The sequence below is a fragment of the Mustela nivalis genome, assembly GCF_964662115.1.
Source record: "Mustela nivalis genome assembly, chromosome: 2".
NCBI lineage: Eukaryota > Metazoa > Chordata > Mammalia > Carnivora > Mustelidae > Mustela > Mustela nivalis.
Window position 1 is genome coordinate 105,599,814 of NC_139021.1, and position 19,496 is coordinate 105,619,309.

The following is a 19,496-nucleotide window of genomic DNA, read 5'->3' on the forward strand; positions in this document are numbered from 1 at the left end:
CCCCAGGGCTTTATCTGTAAGGCCCTGCAATTTCTGTGCTTGGAAGCACACAGGCAGGTCGTCCCAAACACGGAACTCCTGGTTTTGTTGGGAATGGCACAGGTCACAAGCCAGAAGGTGGCATGGATGGTGGGGGGGAGTCAGTCTGAATAAATACTTCTTATAAATGTGGGGCTAACACAACAAAATTAATTCCTGGTGTTAAGTATCAGGAAATGTTACAAATAAGCATTTTCATTCCTGTCATTGTTATTTTGGTAGAACATCTAGAGGGAAAATGTAAGGGCATTAGTTATTCATTGAGTAACCCTGAATTTTAAAGAGCCATTTAAAAGCTACATTTATAATGCAGTGAAAAGCTACACTTTAATTGTTTTTAGCAATGACAAAACACAGAGAGCCCTGCAAAAAAACCTAAGGGAAATCATAATGGGTAATTGTGTGTGTTAAGGCAGATAATCATAATACATTCTTTTTTAATTCTGTTGTTTGCAAAGTAACTTCCTGAGCCTGAGGAAATTTTAAACAGCTCAGAACTGAGAATTCTTTCTCAGCACAGGTCATTCCCAAATGCCCACGCTTCACGTAGGACGAGATTCATTGCCAGGGTCACCAGACTCCTTCGAAATCGCCGAACTTCGTTACATCTCAGGATTTTCCTTGCCTCTCCATGTTTCTCTCTTTTCCCCGAAGGCCAGAGTGTTGCTCTCTAGGCCCGGCAGCTCTCACGGTAGGTTCCGAGCACTCAGTGACGGGACTTCCAAGGCCGCTTCCTCTTGGTCTTCCGTTCCCGGCGCTCTAGACGCTGCTTGCGCGGGCTGTTTCGCAGAACACCTTTTCGCAGGTGCAGCACAGCCACAGCGACTCCTGCGTTCTGGGAAAGGCTTCAGGGAACACCGAGTCAGCTTTCCCGTTTCCTAATTGTTCTGGAGAAAGCGAGCCTGGGGACCAGGGAACCATCGCCGCCCGGAGCTCCCTGTTTTGAAAGCTCCCGGGCTCGCTCTCGGGCTGTGCTGTTCCCTTCCTTCATCCCGTAGGAAACGCCCTCCGTCGGGAGCCTGCGGTCCCCTGACACTCCAAGTCCTGGGGGGCCAGTCTCCCGTCCTTGCTTCCACCTTCAGGACTGCCATGGACCACTGCTTTCCCACGTGCATCTTTCCAGCGTCTCACCGTCCCAAACACTCAGCAAATAACTGGCATTGGAATGAAATGGAATCAAGAAAATGAAGTTTTTCCCACTCATGGCCGTCATGTGATATTTCCATTTAGATATACCTTCTTATAATCTCATAATAAAACATAAAAGTTCTGCATATTTCTGTTATCTTTATTGCAGGATCTACAGTCTTCATGCTGATTTTGCAAGTGGTTTTCATGATATTTTCTTACGGTAATAAGCTCTTTGTAGGAATTCAGTTATTCTAAGATTCAGTGGGAAGCCCTACTGAATTCTCATTAATTTCAATAATATTTGTGTCTATCCTCGGGATTTCCTGGTAGGCAACTATATTTTCTATGAATAATGTCTTCATTTCCTTGATTCTAATCATTTGTGGCTTTGAAATGCCACCTATATTTTTGTCCCTCTGTTAATCATTTCTAACCTCAGTGTCCTGTAATCAGAGAACTTGTCCATACCATAACAACATCTGTAAAATCTTTGGGGTTTTGCTTTATGAAACATTAGGAAAATCAGTTTGCAAAAATGTGCCATGTGTGCTTGAGAAAATTATATACTCTGTAATTTTCAGGGCCTACGAAATCAATCCATTGATTCCATATAAAAATATTCCATATCCTTTATAATTGTCATCTGCATGATTTACCAGTTGCCAACAGATGGATGTCTAAACCTCTCCTTACAATGGTTGATTTGTATATTCCTTCTTTCAATTCAGGCAATTATTTTCTATATACATTTTGAGTCATGTATGTTAGAAACATACAACTTTAGGATTACTACGGGGTTTTGGTGAAATTAAAAAGCATCATTATATGGTAATGCTAATCATTCTATATTAAGACTTCAAAATTTTGAGGTGCCTGGGTGGCTCAATTGGTTTAACATCAGACTTTGGCTCAGGTCATGCATGATCTCATGGTCCTTTGGTGAGCCCCAATTCATTGGGCTCCCCACTAAGCAGGGAGTCTGCCTCTCCCTCTGCCCTTCCGCCACTTATGGGCACAGGCACCCTTCCTCCCTGTCAAATAAGTAAAAATCTTTAAAAACATAAAAAAGACTTTTAAACTTAAATTACTTCTGTGCACATTTGTTTCATAGGTTGTTTTAAGATTTTGCATTCAACATTTCTAGGTGTACAAACAAGATATACTTATTTTTAATTCAAAATGACCTATCTGCACTTAAATGGCTGTTTTGTCACATTTATTGTGTCTAATTACTCATAATATTCTTTTTTTTTAAGATTCCATTTATTTATTTGACAGAAAGAAAGAGATCACAAGTAGGCAGAGAGGCAGGCAGAGGGTAGGGCATACTAAGTAGGCTCCCCGCTGAGCCGAGAGCCTGGTGCGGGGCTCGAACCCAGGACCCTGAGATCATGACCTGAGCCAAAGACAGAGGTTTAACTCACTGAGCCACCCAGGCACCCCCGTAATATTCTTATGTCATTTTGTTGCTTGTTGTTTCTTCTTCCTTTTTAAATTTTATTTCCTACCTTCTTTTGAATTAACTGTTCTTAAAATCCTGTTTTTCCTTCCTTCCCTCTTTGGATTTGAGTATTACACTGTTTCTATTCTTCAGTGCTTACACTTGAAATCCTAATGCATGCACTATGAGCCATTTAATGCTGACAAACTTCTACAAAACAAGTTTTTAAATTCAATCATATTCTTATTTCTAACCCTGGCTGTAGTCCTGGACAGGACCACTCCCTTCTGTTTCAGTATGGTACATGCCTGACACATGACTAGTGTCTTGTATTTGCCTCTTATGTTTCTGTTAACCTCTGAGTTTACACATTTCTTTCCTCGGTATTTCTTCTAGGGTCTGAGACTCTCCTTACCAGATCACCCACTTTCATTCTAAAAACCATTCTTGGGTGAGCCTGGGTGGCTCAGTGGGTTAAAGCCTCTGCCTTCAGCTCAGGTCATGATCCCAGGGTCCTGGGATCGAGCCCCATGTCGGGCTCTCTGCTCATCAGGGAGCCTGCTTCCTCCTCTTTCTCTGCCTGCCTCTCTGCCTACTTCTGAGCTCTGTCAAATAAATAAGTAAAGTCTTAAAAAAAGAAATTAAAAATTTTAAAAAAACAAAAACTCTTCTTTAAACTGTCTTTTGGAATTGGCTGGTGGTGTATTTCTTCTGTGTCTGTTTGTCTGCGTGTCCCTGTATTTTGGCTAGGGACACACTTGGAATCAGACAGTACTGTACTTACTGAGGCACAGCAAGGGGAGTGCCAGGGCCCGCAGGCTTTGCTGGATCCACAGAGGGGGTTTTGCCTGGCTCCGACAGTCCTTGCTTTGACACCTTCTGGTCACCTCCACTCCCTTTCACATTCTCTTTCATCTTCCTTGATTTTAGCATGATGCTTCTACAGGTGGATTTACTCTTATTTACCCTGCCTGGTATCCTAGTATTTTCTCAAGTCCGGCCAATTCTTAGCTATTTTAGCCCTTCATTATCGCCAGTCTCCTCTGTTAAAACTTGACTCTGACCGCAGCTCTCCCCTCCCTGTCCCAGGTTTCCTTCCTCCCATGCCGGTCTCTCTAGGCTAGAGTCCCTGCCACTTATCTACATGCATTTTCCGTTTCACCAGTGTCCTGATCCCGTGTGTCTAGTATCTGATCTGACAAGTCTTAAATTTCAATGAGAATATTTTCATTTCTAAACGTTCATTCGGTTCTTTTGTAAATCGCGATCACCTTTGTCGATAGTATCTGGTTGCTTTATCAGTCAATCCCAGGCCTTATTTTTCCAACAGCTCACACATTTATTTTATCTGATGTTCTTAAGTTATCTGTGATCTGGGATTTTTAGGCATCCGTTTACTCCATTGTTTCTTCTGCCTCCCACTTCTGTCCCCTGGGGCTGTGTAGCCCTGATTGTGAGCTCATGTTTGGTGGCATTTTTATCTGTGGGAATCCTTGGGGAGGACGGGCCTCTAGCAAGAATATCATGTACTTCTACGATGAACCATTGGTACTGCTGACATGTGGACACACTAACTTAATCCAAGGATTCCGGATCTGTGTGAGGGCAGGTCTGTGGATGTGTGTTTTCAGGGAGTTATTTCTTGCTACCTGGGGGGTTAGCTGGAAGATCGCTCCCTTTCCACCTTCCCTCTGGGTTTGGAAGCCTTCTGAGACCTCCAGTGACAGGGAGAGGTTTGTGTCTCATAACCCCCTTTTATGCACCCTAGACCCCATTTGATTTTCCCTATGAGGCCATTTAAAAATGCAGCTGGCAGCGAGGGAGGTTAGCAAGCATGCTGGGGCTGGCCACGGGGCCGTCGTCATCTATCGGGTTAAACTTAACCCTAGGAACTCTGATAATGGTACTTTCAGTGAATGGGAAACATTAATCTGGTATTCATATCTTGTCTTATTAGGAAAAAAATTAAGTGGACATGATTAGTTACTCACAGGTAAGCAGAAATAGCTACCTTAATGCCTCAGTCCTCAGATTAATTACACTGTACACATCAAAGCTTACACCTTGAACTGGCTGGGGAATACTTTAATCTGTTCTCTTTATACAACTGTCTTGTCCAATGTCTGCCTAACTTACACAGTTTAAGCAACACAGAATTACAGTTTGCACAGGGAAATTATATGGAAATCACCATTCATTCCGGGCAGCATCACAGTTGCAGTGATATTGAGAATCAAGGCAGTTCCCCTGTAATCCACAAGCACATTTTTGAGCACCAGGCAGAGAACCTCCCCAGTAAGTGTGTGTCTCATTGGTTCTTCCAACCCACCAGTTCACTGGGGTTCCATCTGAAAGACAAGTATGAGAAAGGTGACACCTACTTTGCCCCTCACTGCCTGCCTCCCCAGCACAGTCCTTTACTCCCCTCTGTCTAAAACACAGATGAGCAGAGGTTAACTCCACAACAGGGTCCTTTCTAAGAGGATTTCCAAAGATTTAAGACATATTTCCACATCTAGACATACATTCTCACTGTATGTTTTACTTTTATTAGAAAACGAGCAAGTGGTCCCTAACTCATTCAGGCATGATATCTACACATTTCTCTTGAGGACTCCAATGACATCATTTATTTGGACACAACACTGAAAGAACTGTCATTTTAAAAAAAGGAATGAATGAAAACCAGAGTAATTTGTACACTGCATCCAAATGCTGTTCGAGAGCCTAAAATGCCATTGAAAGATGTAATATTTTTAATACTTATACAAAAACAATAATCAAAATGAAAACAAAACCCTAAAAACAAAGAGCAAATGAAAGAAATCAATCAAATTGTGTCTCAATTTGATGGTATACCTCAGAGAGGAAATACCTGCTAAGCTTAAGATACAGGAATGTGACTATGTGCCACAATGGGAATACACTGAAGGATAAGAGAACTAAAACAAACAAAACAAAACACCAAAAAACAAAAGAAAACCATCGAAAAAAGATTCACAAATCTGACCACATCAACATGTAAAACTTTCATATTACCAATGATGCCACAAAGTGAAAAAATAAGACAAACTTTGGAGAACATATTTACAATGAATAGAACAAAGATTACTATACAACACTCATAAAGGATATTTATCAATCAGTAAGAAATACAGAACAAAATTAATGGAAAGGTATGTAAAAATATACAAAACATATAAATCAACATTTCACAGAAGAAAAGTGAAAGGCCCAATCCTATCCAAAATCAGAGAAATAAAAAACAAAACAATAGGGTTTTCATCTTTCATCAGACTGGCCATAATTTTGAAATAACGGTATCAACTGTGAACAAGGAGACAAAGAAAGCTGTCCTGTCACCTAACAGCTGGTGGGAGTCGTATGGTCACTTAGACCAATTTGGCAGCATAAAGTGACACTGGAAATGCTTAGTCTCTCTGACCCAACAATATGTATCATGCGTGTACACTACAGAATACTTGAAATGCTTGTTCTTCTACAGGGAGAGAAAATGTAAAAGATGGTCACTGCACAATTATTCATAATAATGATAAACAGAAATGACATAAGAAACAGACAACTAAAATGTATGCTGTCATAACAGAATATTAAAAGGAATGAAGTAACCAGTTTGGATAGATCTTAAACACAATATTAAATTCTAAACAAAGGGCCACCTGCGTAGCTCAGTTAATTAAGCATCCAGCACTCGATTTCAGCTCAGGTTACGATTTCGGGGTCGTCAGATCAAGCCCCATGTCAGGGTCAGCAAGAGATCTGCTTGAGATTTTTCTTTTCCCTGCCCCTCCTGCTTGTGTGTGCTCTCTCTCGCTCTTTCTCAAATAAATAAATAAATCTTTAAAAAAAAAAAAAGGCAGCCAAAACAATCCTGACAAGTTTGTCAAGAAGAATTTGTTCAGTAGAACAAACTGGAGAACTTACATTCCTGACTTCAAACTTGCTATAAAGCTACAGTATCAAACACAAGGAACTAGCATGATAATATCCACATATGAATATTATCATCTCCACAAATGAACTGAAGTGGGAGTCCAGAAACAAACCCATACACCTATGGTCAACTGACGCTCAACAAGGGTACCAAGATCATTCAATGGGAGAAAAAAAGAGTCTCTTCAACAAATGGTATTGGAACTGAATATCCACATGCAAATGAATGAAAATGGACCCCTTCCTCATATCATATACAAAAATTAACTCTAAATAGATCAAAGACCTAAATGTGAGAGCTAGAAACAATAACACTCTTAGGAAAAATACACGAGTGAATCTTCATGATCTTAGAATGACAACAGATTCTTAGATATGACCTCAAAGGCAAACACAACAAAGGAAAAGAGATCCTTTTGTGAATCAAAGGATATACTTTCAAGAGAATGAAGAGACAACTCACAGAATAGGAAGAAATATTTGAAAACCACATATGTGATAAAAATCTATTACCCAAAATACTCTTCAATAAATCCAATTAAAAACAGGCCAAGGATTTGAATGGACATGTCTGCGAAGCAGATACACAAATATCCAACAAGCACTCGAAAAGGTACTCATTAGACATTAGGGAAAAGCAAATCAAAACCACAATGACATGCTACTTCCTACCCACTATGTTGGCTATAATATGACAACAAGTGCTGTCAATAAAGAGGGGAAACTAACCCTCATGCATTGCTGGTGGAAATATAAAATTGTGCACATTATGAAAAACAGGCGGTTCGGCGGTAATTTAAAACTACAACTAATGCATGATCCAGCATTTTCACTTCTCAGTAAATACCCAGAAGAACCAAAGACATGTATTCTATCAAAATTTGCACATGAATGTTCAGAGGGGCACTACCCAACAGCGGTAAAGCAGAAACAAGCCAGACGTCTGTTAACCAGTGAGTGGATGAACAGAACTCGGGTCCTTCTACACAATGGAATATTCTTCAATGATAGAAATGAAGTCTTGGTAAAAAGGCACACTTAGTTATAAAACGAAGGTCTGAGGATCTCATGTATAACACGGTGACTACAGCTGATATCACAATTAAAATCTGTTGACAGCAGAGCTTAAATACTCTCACCAAAAAAACAAAAACAAAAACAAAAACCCAAAACAAAGAAAGAAAGAAATATGTGAGATGAGGGATGTGTTAGATTAGATGGGAGGAATCCTCTCACAATGTATACGAATATCAAAATCATCACAATGTTCACTACATACCTTATAGTTCTGTCAAATATACCTTAATAAAGCCAGAAAAGAAAAACAATGAAGTCTGTAACGTGCTCCAATATGATGAAGTTTAAAAACATTACACAAGGTGAAGGAAGACACACATAAAATATACATTTTGTATGACTATACTCCTACAATAAATCCAGAAGATCCAAGTCCATACTGACAGAAAGTAGATTAGTGGTTTCCAGGGTCTGAGAATTTTGGAGTTATTTTAAGGACGTGCGGTCAACTTATTCTATAAAAATTCGAGGTTTTGTAAAGGGAAAACAAAAACAAACCAAGACCGGGGGAAAGCTCTCTACATGGGCTTTAGTAATACCTTCTCCTAAAAAACCTCATTAACTGGGTTCTGCTTGGTAATCTGTCTTTTGCTTCCACTGAAGAATAATTATAGTCATTTATTTTGTGGTTTGCCACAAGAAGGTTGTTCATCATTTATATAAAGAGAAACAGAAGTTTTTTATTTAGCTCTTGATCCCAGAAAGTCTTCAGGCTCCAAAAGGAATAGGGATGCTCTATGTATGTTTTTTTGGGGGGGGGGATGGGGAGGGAGTGTGGGGGAGTCATGGTCAAAAGTCTGAAATATTTGCAAGTTTGATAACCATGTGACTTTATATGATGTGTGTGTGTGTGTGTGTGTGTGTGTGTGCGCGCCACTTTGCCCTATTGATCTGCTAATCCAATGCTACTGGTCTACACACCTCAACATCACCTGCAACCTTGTTCAAAACCAAAACTCTCCGGCCCCATTCTATGGTTTAAAACACCTCCCAGTTTTGATCTGATGCACACTAAAGTCTGAGAAACACTGTGTCAGGCTGGTTCCCTCAGGTTCATTTTATCTATTTCTACTTTACTATTTTAAACACGAGTCATAATCCTCATAAGTTCCATTATAAAACAAAGCAGAAAATGACTTCAATAACTCACACAGGACTTCTTCATATTTTGCTGGTCTCCCTTGGATACTTTACTATTTTAAACACGAGTCATAATCCTCATAAGTTCCATTATAAAACAAAGCAGAAAATGACTTCAATAACTCACACAGGACTTCTTCATATTTTGCTGGTCTCCCTTGGAAAAATGCAGAAATCTCTGAAGGCAGAGCTGGGATGGAGAAAGAGGAATGAAGTCATTAAAGGTACAGACTGCCCTCTGAAGGCAGAGCTGGGATGGAGAAAGAGGAATGAAGTCATTAAAGGTACAGACTGCCTTGCAGTTCCCGGACCTGCCTTCTTAAAAAGCTGCAAACATCACCTGGGTGAAATGCCCCTCTGTGGGAGAATACCCTTTTCACCTCGCAGAAGGGGCAGGGAAGGACCTATGTAAACCACCCACACAACTACGTCTGACTGTGATTTGGCCATGCAGAGCTTGAGTGTGCAATTTTTCACTGGGTGAATGGAACTATCATCTAGGACATTTTTAAACAATGTCTGTACCCCTATGTTCTGTTTCAAAGAAATTTTAGAAATGAGAAAAATTGGTTAAGCAAATTATAATACGCTAAATGAAGGAACACGAAACCTTCAGCAAAGGTTGTACAACAAAAGTTGTTACATCTGTATTTCCTTGTTTACTCAAGTTAGAGAAGGCAACCAAAGCTAAGAAAAAAAGGATGGAGGCACTTTCAAGTGAGTGTACGTTTTGTTTTTCTAAAGCATTGCAGTTTCTCAAATGGCTATCTTTTCTTAAACCAGTGGTGATGTGGTCAGTACAGGACTGGGGTAGGAAAACTCAACGTTTCCTCTGGGTTCTGCCCCAACACAAAGACAGGGAAATTCACTTACATTTTCAGCACCAATTTCTTCTCAACCTTCAAGAAGAAAAATAAGTAACTCTCCTTGTACTGCTGTCTTGTAAAGAACTCAACAGCACAGCTTTCAATGCCAGATTCATTGTGTGAGCAGAGCTTAGAATCTGGGAAGAGGGAGCACAAAACAAAGAGTAAGGGTTGAACTGGGATTGGTGAGACAAAACTGACTCACATCTAGTTTTAAGGCCCTTTCCCACAAATCCCTGGAATGCCTCCAGCACAGTTCTATTTCCCAGGTCATCTAACCATCCTTCACTCCTTCCAGCCCAGCTGCCCTGGTCCAGGCTTCTCTCCATTAGGCAGCCTGGGAGCTTCTGAATGGGGCAATATTCTCAATTCTCACTTGTTGTGAACACGCCTGTGAAAACCTAGGATCTGCTCCTCTCTCCGAACTACACTCTGCTCAAAACTCACTCAAGAGGTGCCTGGGTGGTTTGGTTGGTTAAGCAAACGACTCGATCTCAGCTCAGGTCTTGATCTCAGGGTCATGAGCTCAGCCCTGCAGTGAGCCTACTTAAAAACAAAAGAGAGAGAGAGAGAGAGAAAGAAAAAGAAAAGAGAATAACCACAAATAGTTGTAGGATTCTCTCCAACTAACATATACTTAGAGACTCCTCCTTCTTACTTTCCAAGATGTGCTTTTCTAACGTAGATGAAAAAGACACCTGAGGGGCAAATTCATTTTAGCTGGAATTGTCACCCAGGCCCAGAGTTCCAATGTATTTGTTATTCCATAGACTCTCAGGTCAGACCTTCTATAAATTCAAATCAAGACTGCTGACAACTGTTACAAACCTAACTTGGATACAATTATACAGTCTCTATTAGAGGCTTTGAAGACATCTAGAAATCCCATACACAGAGCTACTACATGGTTAAGATCCAAACGTTCAGATCGTTTATCTGCTAGTGTTGTGACATAGGGTACATAATAATAGCATGGGTGAAATGAAAAGAGTGGAGAGAAAGGAGCTGATCTGAGAAAAGGACCAAAAACATGAATGAATCTTTTTTTTTTTTTTTAACACAAATGAGTCTTAAATGAATTTTGCTAAGTGAAATAAGCCAAACTCAGGAGATACATATTATATAATGCCGTTGACATTCTGAAAAGGGTAAAATTGTAAAACATAGACCAAAGGGTTGGGTGAAAAAGGCAGGGTTGAGTAATGACCACGGGGAATGAATTAGATTATCCATGAGCCCGTACTGACATAAACAAATGATGGAATAAATAAATGAGGAAAATGAAAATCTTTCCTTTACAGAAGAATCCCAATAAACATATAAGTAAAACAGAAAAATCTCGTTTTAGAACACCACAGTAAAAGTGGTTGCAGGCAAGACCCAACAATGAAAGCGAAAATTAGTGGCCAAAACTATAAATATAAACAGGATACCTGGGTAGCCTCAGAGTTTCTCCTCAAATTTACTAACACTCCTGGTGGTTTTAAAATATGACCATAAATTCGGAAAGGAGCGAATTTCCTCTGTCCCTGGGTGTGCACTGGACTTAGCCAATCCACTCTTAAGTGTAGACAAGATATGGAAAAATCCTAAATATATAGTGCAGAAACCCCGCTGATACCACCTTAACCAAGTACTAAAGGTTAGTAAGACGAATCACGTTGATATCACGTGTCACCTGATACATAGGTAGAGCACATCCTTCCAAGGGTATTCTTCCTAAAAATATATACCTGTCCAATAAGGAGAAAACATTGGACAAGCGTAAATTCAGAGGCACTTTTCACAATACCTGACCACTATTCTTCAATCATGTGAATGCCATGAAAGACAAGGAAAGACCAAAAAAACTTACAGGTTGGAGCAGACATAATGATTAAATAAATGTATCGTGGTATCTGGACAGAATCCTGGATCAGTAAAAGGGCATTCGTGGAAAACCTGACGGAATCTGAACAAACTCTGTAATTTCGTTAATACAATTGTGCCCGAGTTGCTTTCTCAGTTTTGATAAGGGTACCATGGCTCTGTAAAATGTTAACATTGGGGGGAGTTGCGTGAAGTGTATATGGGAGGTTGCAGGAGATGAGAGTGTGCTTTCTTCAAGTTTGGTATAGGACAGTTTTTTTACACATGAACGGTTTTTAGTATTAATACCGAATTGCTAGCTTGCTGCTTTTCTCATTCGAGAATAACCATGCTGGTCACAGATAGCGGGTACAGAGATGAAATCCAAACACAGCTTCCCTTCTCTCGGCTTGCGTCTAAAATTTGGTCGAAGGACCAGGACAAAAGCCTGGCTCCAGGCAGCAGGAGTGAGTACCTCAGACAGCAATCTCTCAGCTCAGCCGACTGGGCAGAAACTCTCCAGCTGGTTTCTCAAGAAAAGCGCCTGGGGTACACCGGGGAAGAGAATCTTGAGAGAGGTACTGAATAATTTATGCGCCAGATATACATGGTAAACGCCTCTAATCTTCACTAAACCCCTGCTAGCTCAGTACGATGAGTAACTTTTTAAGACTTAGGGTTAGATAGCCCTCTTCAGGGTAGACGCACTTTCCCAGCACTAGCTGCCAGGAGCAGAGTTCTAGCTCCTCGCCGCCACCTCAGCGCCGCTCCCTCCGTCTGCGCAAGTGCGTCCCCGCCTTCTCCTCCCCGCTCCTCCGTTCCGGGCCTCCAGCTCCTCGCCGCCCCGCGCCCGCGCCGCGCTGCTCCCTCCCTCAACAGTGGTGCGTCCCCGCCTTCTCCTCCCGGTTGGTCCTTCACCCGCCTCCAGCTCCTCCCCGCCGCTGCGCCGCTTCCTCCCTCTGCGCATGTGCATCCACGCCTTCTCCTCCCGGCCAGTCCTTCACCCGCCTCCAGCTCCTCGCCGCCGCTGCGCCGCTCCCTCTCTCTGCGCAAGTGCGCCCCCGCCTTCTCCTCCCCGGTCGTCCGTTCCTGGCCTCCAGCTCCTCGCCGCCCGGCGCCACGCCGCTCCCTCCCTCAACAGAGGTGCGTCCCCGCCTTCTCCTCCCCGCTGGTCCTTCACCCGCCTCCAGCTTCTACCCGCCACCGCGCCGCTCCCTCTCTCTGCGCAAGTGCGTCCCCGCCTTCTCCTCCCCGCTCGTCCGTTCCCGGCCTCCAGCTCCTGGCTGCCCCGTGCCGTGCTGCTCCCTCCCTCAACAGAGGTGCTTCCCCACCTTCTCCTCCCGGCTGGTCCTTCATCCTTCTCCAGCTACTCGCCGCTGTTGCGCCCTTCCCTCCCTCTACCGATGTGAGTCCCTGCCTTCTCCCGGCTAGACATTTCCCGGCCTCCCGCCCCTCTCCTTTGCCGCGCTGTTTCCTCCCTCTGCGCATGTGCATCCCCGCCTTCTCCTCCCCGCTGGACCGTTACCGGCCTCCAGCTCCTCGCCGCTGCGCTGTTTCCTCCCTCTGCGCATGTGCATCCCCGCCGTCTCCTCCCCGCTGGACCGTTACCGGCCTCCAGCTCCTCGCCGCTGCGCTGTTTCCTCCCTCTGCGCATGTGCATCCCTGCCTTCTCCACCTGGCTTGTTCTTCCCCGGCCTCCAGCCCCTCCTGCGAAACCTTCTCTGGCCGGGTTCACGAGGTGAGGGAGTTAGGGGTGAGTCCCGGGGGATGGGGGCGAGTGCCTAAGGGGCCCTGTGCGGCCCGGGGGTCCGGCGGGGGCGGGGGTGCCCGGTTGTGGGTGGAGCTCCGCGGGCACCGGACGGACCCCTGGATTCTGCGTTGCCTGCAGAGTTGAAGGGCCGGCGAGCAGCGGCGTCTCTGCATGAGGGACCAGGGTCCGGAGTGGGAACCTTGGCTCTGGGGTTCCCAAGGCCCGCAGGTGTCCGGCTGCAGCGCTAAGCTGGTCGCGCCGTCCTGCGGCGGCGGGTGGGGAGTTTGCATGCGTGGCGTGTGCGCCAGACCCACGGGGAGGGGGCGGGGCTGCGGGTAGGGGTGAGTGTGCTTATGCGACATGCGTGCACTCTTGGCGTTATGACGTGTGTGTGTTTGCGCGTCTTAAGTGCGCCGGGCTTCCTAGGAGGGGCGCGGTTGTAGGAGAACCAGGCAGGGTGTCTGATGTGAATGAGTTGCTCTGGCCGAATAGTCGACGTGATTATTCTGAGCACTCACATTATTTTTTTTTTAAGATTTTATTTATTTATTTATTTATTTGCCAGAGAGAGAGAAAACATAAGCAGGCAGAGTGGCAGGCAGAGGCAGAGAGAGAAGCAGGCTCCATACCGCGCAAGGAGCCCAATGCGGGACTCGATCCCAGGACCCTGGGATCATGACTTGAGCCAAAGGCAGCGGCTTAACCAACTGAGCCACCCAGGTGTCCCCTGAGCACTCACATTTTGTTAGCTGCTCTTGTATTTGTTGTGTATGTAATAACGTGAGGCTGGAGCTTTGACAATTCTCTAGGGCTTTCATTGCTCGGTTAACTCATTTGTGCAGTGGAGGAGGGGAGAGGCTGTACTAGCTAGCCACCAAGGTCCTTTCCCCGCTCTAACATTCCCCAGGCCCCCAGTTATTATTTATTATGTATTCATTTGTTATTTGTTATGTAAAAGCATGACAGTATCCTGAAGCCATCGCAGGCTGTGTGACTGTGGAAGGTCTGGGACAAATTTAAGAAGAGCGAGGTGAGCTGGAGCTGAGAGGGTGGGCATGCAGGCTACACAGGAAATGTCACTTCTTTGGAGAGTCTGTGAGGGCAGACAGGGCAGCAGCCATAGCGAAGGAAATTCTGTCATCACCCCTCCCTGAACACCCGCTCCTCCCCTCATTTTCCATTCCCCATTTGCCATTGTTGATGGCATCTAGAAAGATGCAGAGGTTCCTGCTCTCCTGACCTTATAGACATATAGGATGGTAGTGCAGGCACGAGGCTATCTGTTTTGGCCTTATTTGAGAAATGAAAAAAAAAAAAAAAACAAAAAAAAAACACTTGAGCCTGAGAAGGTGACTTACCAAGATCATGCAGTTTGTTGGTGGCAGAACCATGGTTAAAAGTGAGGTTTGCAAATTCCCAGGCCATGGCTCATTTTGTCACTGTTAATTACGTCAAAGATAGTTTCTCATTAAAAGACCTTTTGAGGGACGCCTGGGTGGCTCGGTTGGTTAAGCAGCTGCCTTCAGCTCAGGTCATGATCCCAGCGTCCTGGGATTGAGTCCCACATCGGGCTCCTTGCTCAGCGGGGAGCCTGCTTCTCCCTCTGCCTCTGCCTACCATTCTGTCTGCTTGTGCTTGCTCTCCCCTCCCCTCTCTCTGATAAATAAAATCTTAAAAAAAAAAAGACCTTTTGAAAGTTGTAAGAAACAAATATTAAACATTTATTTTTTATCTTGCCTTAAATACCCCGATCTCTTTTTTCCAGAGGTTTCTTGGATTTTCTGACCTCAGGGGATTAATAGTGTTCACAGGAAAACAGATGAACAGTGTGGCTTGAGATTTTTAATTTTTAATTTTTCCCACATCAGTTCTGAAAAAGCCATAATGTTTCCTCCTTTAGGTTACTGTTAAATGTTCAACTCATCTTCTCATGTTTTTAATTTTTCTGTGTCACAGAACCTAAATTGGTAATAAATCAATAAGAAACAAATGTTTACATTCACTCAGTGAAAAGTATCATGTCTAAGCTCAACATCTATCGGAGCCACACATGGAGACATAAGTATCTTGTATGTGGAGCTGTGTGGGCAGGTAAATTCAAGAACTGTAAGGCAGGCCAAGTCTCTTCTAACTTCCTTCTTCCTTCCTTCTTCCTCAGCTGTCCCTCCTCCACTAAGAGCAGAAAATGAACACATCCCAGGTGAGCTTTTTGTTTGTTTATTTCCACTTTGTTTGAAAATGAGTTTTCTAAAATTTGAAAGGATTCATATTTTTAAACCAAAAAATATAGAGGGGCTCCTGGGTGGCTCAGTGAGTTAAAGCCCGTGCCTTTGGCTCAGGTCATGATCCCAGGGTCTTGGGATCGAGCCCCACATTGGGCTCTCTGCTCAGCAGGGAGCCTGCTTCCCTTCCTCTCTCTCTGCCTGCCTCTCTGCCTACTTGTGATCTCTGACTGTCAAATGAATAAATGAAATCTTAAAAAAAAAAAAAAACCCAAAAAATAGAAATAGGCAAGAATTACTTGAAGGGAAGTATATCAAGTATATCAAGCAAATTCAAAGAACAGTTGGTAGAATGAGAAGCAGGACTCTTAATTTCACAGAGTTGTGCAAGTTGTAAAACTTCCTTTGATTTTTCTAATAACACTGAAATTGCCTATAATCATTTCTGATAGACACAGCATTGTGCTAGAAGTGTATGGATGCTTTTCAGGGGACCAAGCAATGAGGTCTGAGTAGACAGCTCTCTCATGGTACTGCTTGATGCAGGAATAGGACTTTGAAGATCTGGTGGAATGGAGGGACCACGCGTCCTCCAGATGACTCTCCCTAAGGGTTTGTGTCAGCTTGTTCACATCTCTAGCTTGAATAGCCGACTGTTCTGGCTTTGGTTTCTGCATTTCTCATTCATATTTCAACTTCATGAATGCATTCTTGCTTCTTCGACATTCACCTGAGTCAGCTCTGGAAAAGGCTACCAAATTGTAGTCAAATCCAGTTTTTGGCTTTGTCTTACTTGACCATCCTGCAGCATAATCCTCAGTCTCTATTGTCTCTGACACCTGCCTGCTAGCTTTCCTTTCTTAACTCTGATACATCCCCTTACTGTTCCTCACAAAGTTGTCTTTCCCTTTAGCCCCAGACGTTGCCTCTCCTTGGGTTTGTTGCTCAACCATCCTTGGCTCACTGCTTTTTTTCAGTCTGTGCTTTTTTTCTGACTGGTCTTCTCTCTCTCTCTCTCTTTTTAATAAAATACTTTTGAATTAGTAATAACATGGTTAAAGGTTAAGTGATGTTCCCTCTAGGAAGGGTGACATTTTTCATCTCAACTGAGACACTTCCACTGAGAATGAAAGAGGTTCCATAAAGTTATGATGGGACATCTGGCTATATTGGGACAGTCCCAGACAAACTGGAGTTATGGTCTTCCTGCTGTAGATATCTGTCTGTCTTGTTTGTCCTAGCAGTGCTGCTTTTTTCAGTTAAAAGATAATCTTGTATGCCCCCTACTTTTATTTGGAAGGGAATCCATCATCTTTAGGGTTTCTGAACTTAGATGCAGCTGTACACCACTGGCATCCTGTTAAAATGCAGGTGTTGATTTAGTGGATCTGGTGGGGGCCCTGGGTTTTGCATTTCTAAAAAGCTCCCAGGTGAAGCTGACTCTGCTGTTCAGGGAGCCACACTTTGAGTAACAAGTCTATACGTGATTTTCTGTTCTTCCTTTGCTTTTTTGTCACTTCTTAAAAGCCTGTCCCAGACATCTGTATCTAAACAGAACATGGATTGTTTCTTTGTTATAACTGCACAGTAATTCAAGCATGGACGTTCCATAGTTCGTTAACTGGTTATTGTTAGTTATGCATTATTTCAAACCTTTTGCTATTACAAACCATGTTCTAATGAATGACCTTGTACATATAGGTTTTTTCTATCCAATAAATTCCCAGAAGTGCGCTACCAGGTCAACGGGTGCATAGAATTGATAACTCGATCATTCAGGATTATGGTATCATTTTGTATCACTCCCATCGACACCGCCTGAGTGCTTGTTTGTCCACAGCTTCTCCCATAAAACACGTGGTTCAACTTCTGGAATTTTGGCAGTGGAAAGATAAACATGGTATTTTATGAAGTTTATATCTGCAAGTTTCTTAACTATGAGTGAGGTTAAGTATTTTTCCATGTATCTGAAAGAGGTATTTACGTTTCTGTGAACCCTCTGTTCATATCTTTTGCCCATTTTCCTCTTAGGTTTGTGGCTTTTTTTGTTTTTCTTCTTCAGTGTCTAGCTCTTTATAGATTAGGGATACTAGTGCTTGTCCATTTAATGGGTTGCAAACTCTTATTTTATGGGATGTGATTTGTCTTTCGATAGTTGACCCTGGTGTTTTCTCCCCATGCAGGTATTCTGTTTCAGAATGCCACATTTCACTTAGTCGTTTCTTTAGGCTCCCCTTGGCTGTGACAATTTCTCAGACTTCCCTTGTTTTTGATAACCTGGGCAGTTTTGAGGAGTACAGTTAGGTGTTTTGAAGAATGTCCCTCAATTGGGAATTGTCTGCTGTTGTTTTCATGATTAGACTGAGGTTATGGGTTTCTTGGAGGAAGACCACAGAGATAAAATGTGATTTGGTCTTATGATATCAAGGGTTAGTGCTCTGGACATGACTTATTACTTTGTTTTCTCTGTCCTCATACTGGACTCCTTGGAAGGAAGTGGGCAATTACACTATACCACTTACACTATACCTCCTTCCTGTTGGAGTAGCTACATGATTATGTACATAAATTATCAGGAATTCTGCATAGGAGATTTTTCTGTTCTATTTACTATCAGCATGAATTCATGGCTAGTTATTTTATATTTTGGTTATAGTACAATGATACCTTGTTCTTTTTGTTGCTCAAGTTGTTTCAGGTTGGTTAGTAAAAGCATCTTCTAGGGGCACCTGGGTGGCTGAGTTGGTTGAGTGTCCAACTCTTGATTTTGGCTCAGGTCATGATCTCAGGGTCCTGGGATCCAGCCCCACGTTGGGCTCTTTGCTGAGTGTGGGACCTGCTTGAAATTTTCTCTCTTGGGGTGCCTGGGTGGCTCAGTGGGTTAAAACCTCTGCCTTTGGCTCAGGCTCAGGCTCAGGTCGTGATCCCGGGGTCCTTGGATGGAGCCCCACATCTGCCTCTCTGCTCAGCAAGGAACCTGCTTCCCCCCCCCTCTCTCTGCCTGCCTCTCTGCCTACTTGTGTTCTCTGTCAAATAAATAAATGAGTAAGTAAGTAAGTAAATAAATAGAAATTCTCTCTCTCTCCCTGTGCTCCTCCTTGCTGCTTATGCTTTCTCTCCTTTTCCTACTTTCTCAAAAACAAGTCAATAAATTTTTTAAAAGGCACCTTCTGTTGGTTCCCTTGTCTATTGACATACCCTGTTATTGTTTGAATATTTCTTCCTTACTCTGTGGCAGTAGGTTTTCCAGGTTCATCTTCTGTCTTTCCTGCCCTAGGATTAGCCATTTCCCCCGCCTCAGTAGTTCTGGTTCTTTTCATTGGAGCATAGTATGAGAAACCAAGATTGGGGGACTAGGTGTGTCTGTTGTGACTGGGAAGTCATTGCTCAAAGACCCTCTCAGCTAACTCAAGAAGGGAATATGTATATACTCTCTCGTGTATATACATGTGTCTATAAATAGTTTAGTATGTAACCATCTGTATCTATAGTAAGCTAGGTATTCCCACTGTTGTCTCCTGTTGTAATCATTACCAAATGGAACATTCTAACCTTCTCTCCTTGCTTGTCTGTAATCTCCTGCATTAACAGTGAGAATCTAGCTAATATCTGAATTTCATTTATTTGATAGTTCAATTTTAGAATACATACACATGATTTCAGAATTACATACGTGATTTCAGAGTATTCGCATGTAGGTTTTAAAACATAAGTTTTCAAAAACATAGGGTGTGAAATTGCTGTGTTGGTTATGTATGTATGTATGTATGTATGTTTAGCTTTGCAAGAAATTGCCAAACTATTTTTACAGAGTGGCTGTATCAGTTTTTGTTCCTACCAACTATGAATCAGAATCTTGTTGTTCTGATTCTGGACCTGAAATTGGTACTGTCATTATTTTTGATGTAACCATTCCAATACCTGTGTCATGTTGTCTGCATATCCCCACTGAGGTGATGTGGAGCATCTATCTGTTCGTGTATTTATTTGCTATCCTTATATCTTTGGTGGAGTGTTTGTTCAAATCT

General features: G+C 42.9%; 1 protein-coding gene and 4 long non-coding RNA genes across 14 annotated transcripts in view; 3 read left to right on the plus strand and 2 right to left on the minus strand.

Annotated features, from left to right (window-relative positions):
• Positions 1-19,496, plus strand: part of LOC309859774 — a 296,536-nt gene that overhangs the window by 123,064 nt on the left and 153,976 nt on the right. The window lies entirely within an intron of this gene.
• On the minus strand, positions 403-12,877 carry LOC309859773. Its single transcript, XR_014308887.1, has 8 exons — positions 12,701-12,877; positions 11,504-12,523; positions 11,327-11,381; positions 10,096-10,191; positions 9,656-9,785; positions 8,910-8,972; positions 4,803-4,959; positions 403-1,193 (listed from the first exon to the last, which is right to left on the minus strand). It is a non-coding gene; the product is annotated as an uncharacterized lncRNA (long non-coding RNA).
• On the plus strand, positions 8,909-9,826 carry LOC309859781. Its single transcript, XR_014308899.1, has 2 exons — positions 8,909-9,006; positions 9,067-9,826. It is a non-coding gene; the product is annotated as an uncharacterized lncRNA (long non-coding RNA).
• LOC309859769 (zinc finger protein 37 homolog) overlaps positions 12,431-19,496 on the plus strand; it is a 35,305-nt gene continuing 28,239 nt past the window's right edge. For 3 of the 9 annotated variants that reach the window (XR_014308882.1, XR_014308883.1, XR_014308884.1), the window contains exon 1: positions 15,402-15,446. Coding sequence is in view for 4 of the 9 variants with exons in the window: in XM_082720884.1 (XP_082577010.1) it covers positions 15,432-15,446 (15 nt within the window). In the remaining 5 variants the exon portion in view is untranslated. Of the gene's footprint in view, positions 12,464-12,543; positions 12,640-15,401; positions 15,447-19,496 lie in introns of those variants that run through there. The other 6 variants (XR_014308885.1, XM_082720885.1, XM_082720887.1 and 3 more) reach the window with 4 other exon arrangements.
• Positions 14,530-15,204, minus strand: LOC309859775. The gene is made up of 2 exons (XR_014308893.1): positions 14,934-15,204; positions 14,530-14,723 (listed from the first exon to the last, which is right to left on the minus strand). It is a non-coding gene; the product is annotated as an uncharacterized lncRNA (long non-coding RNA).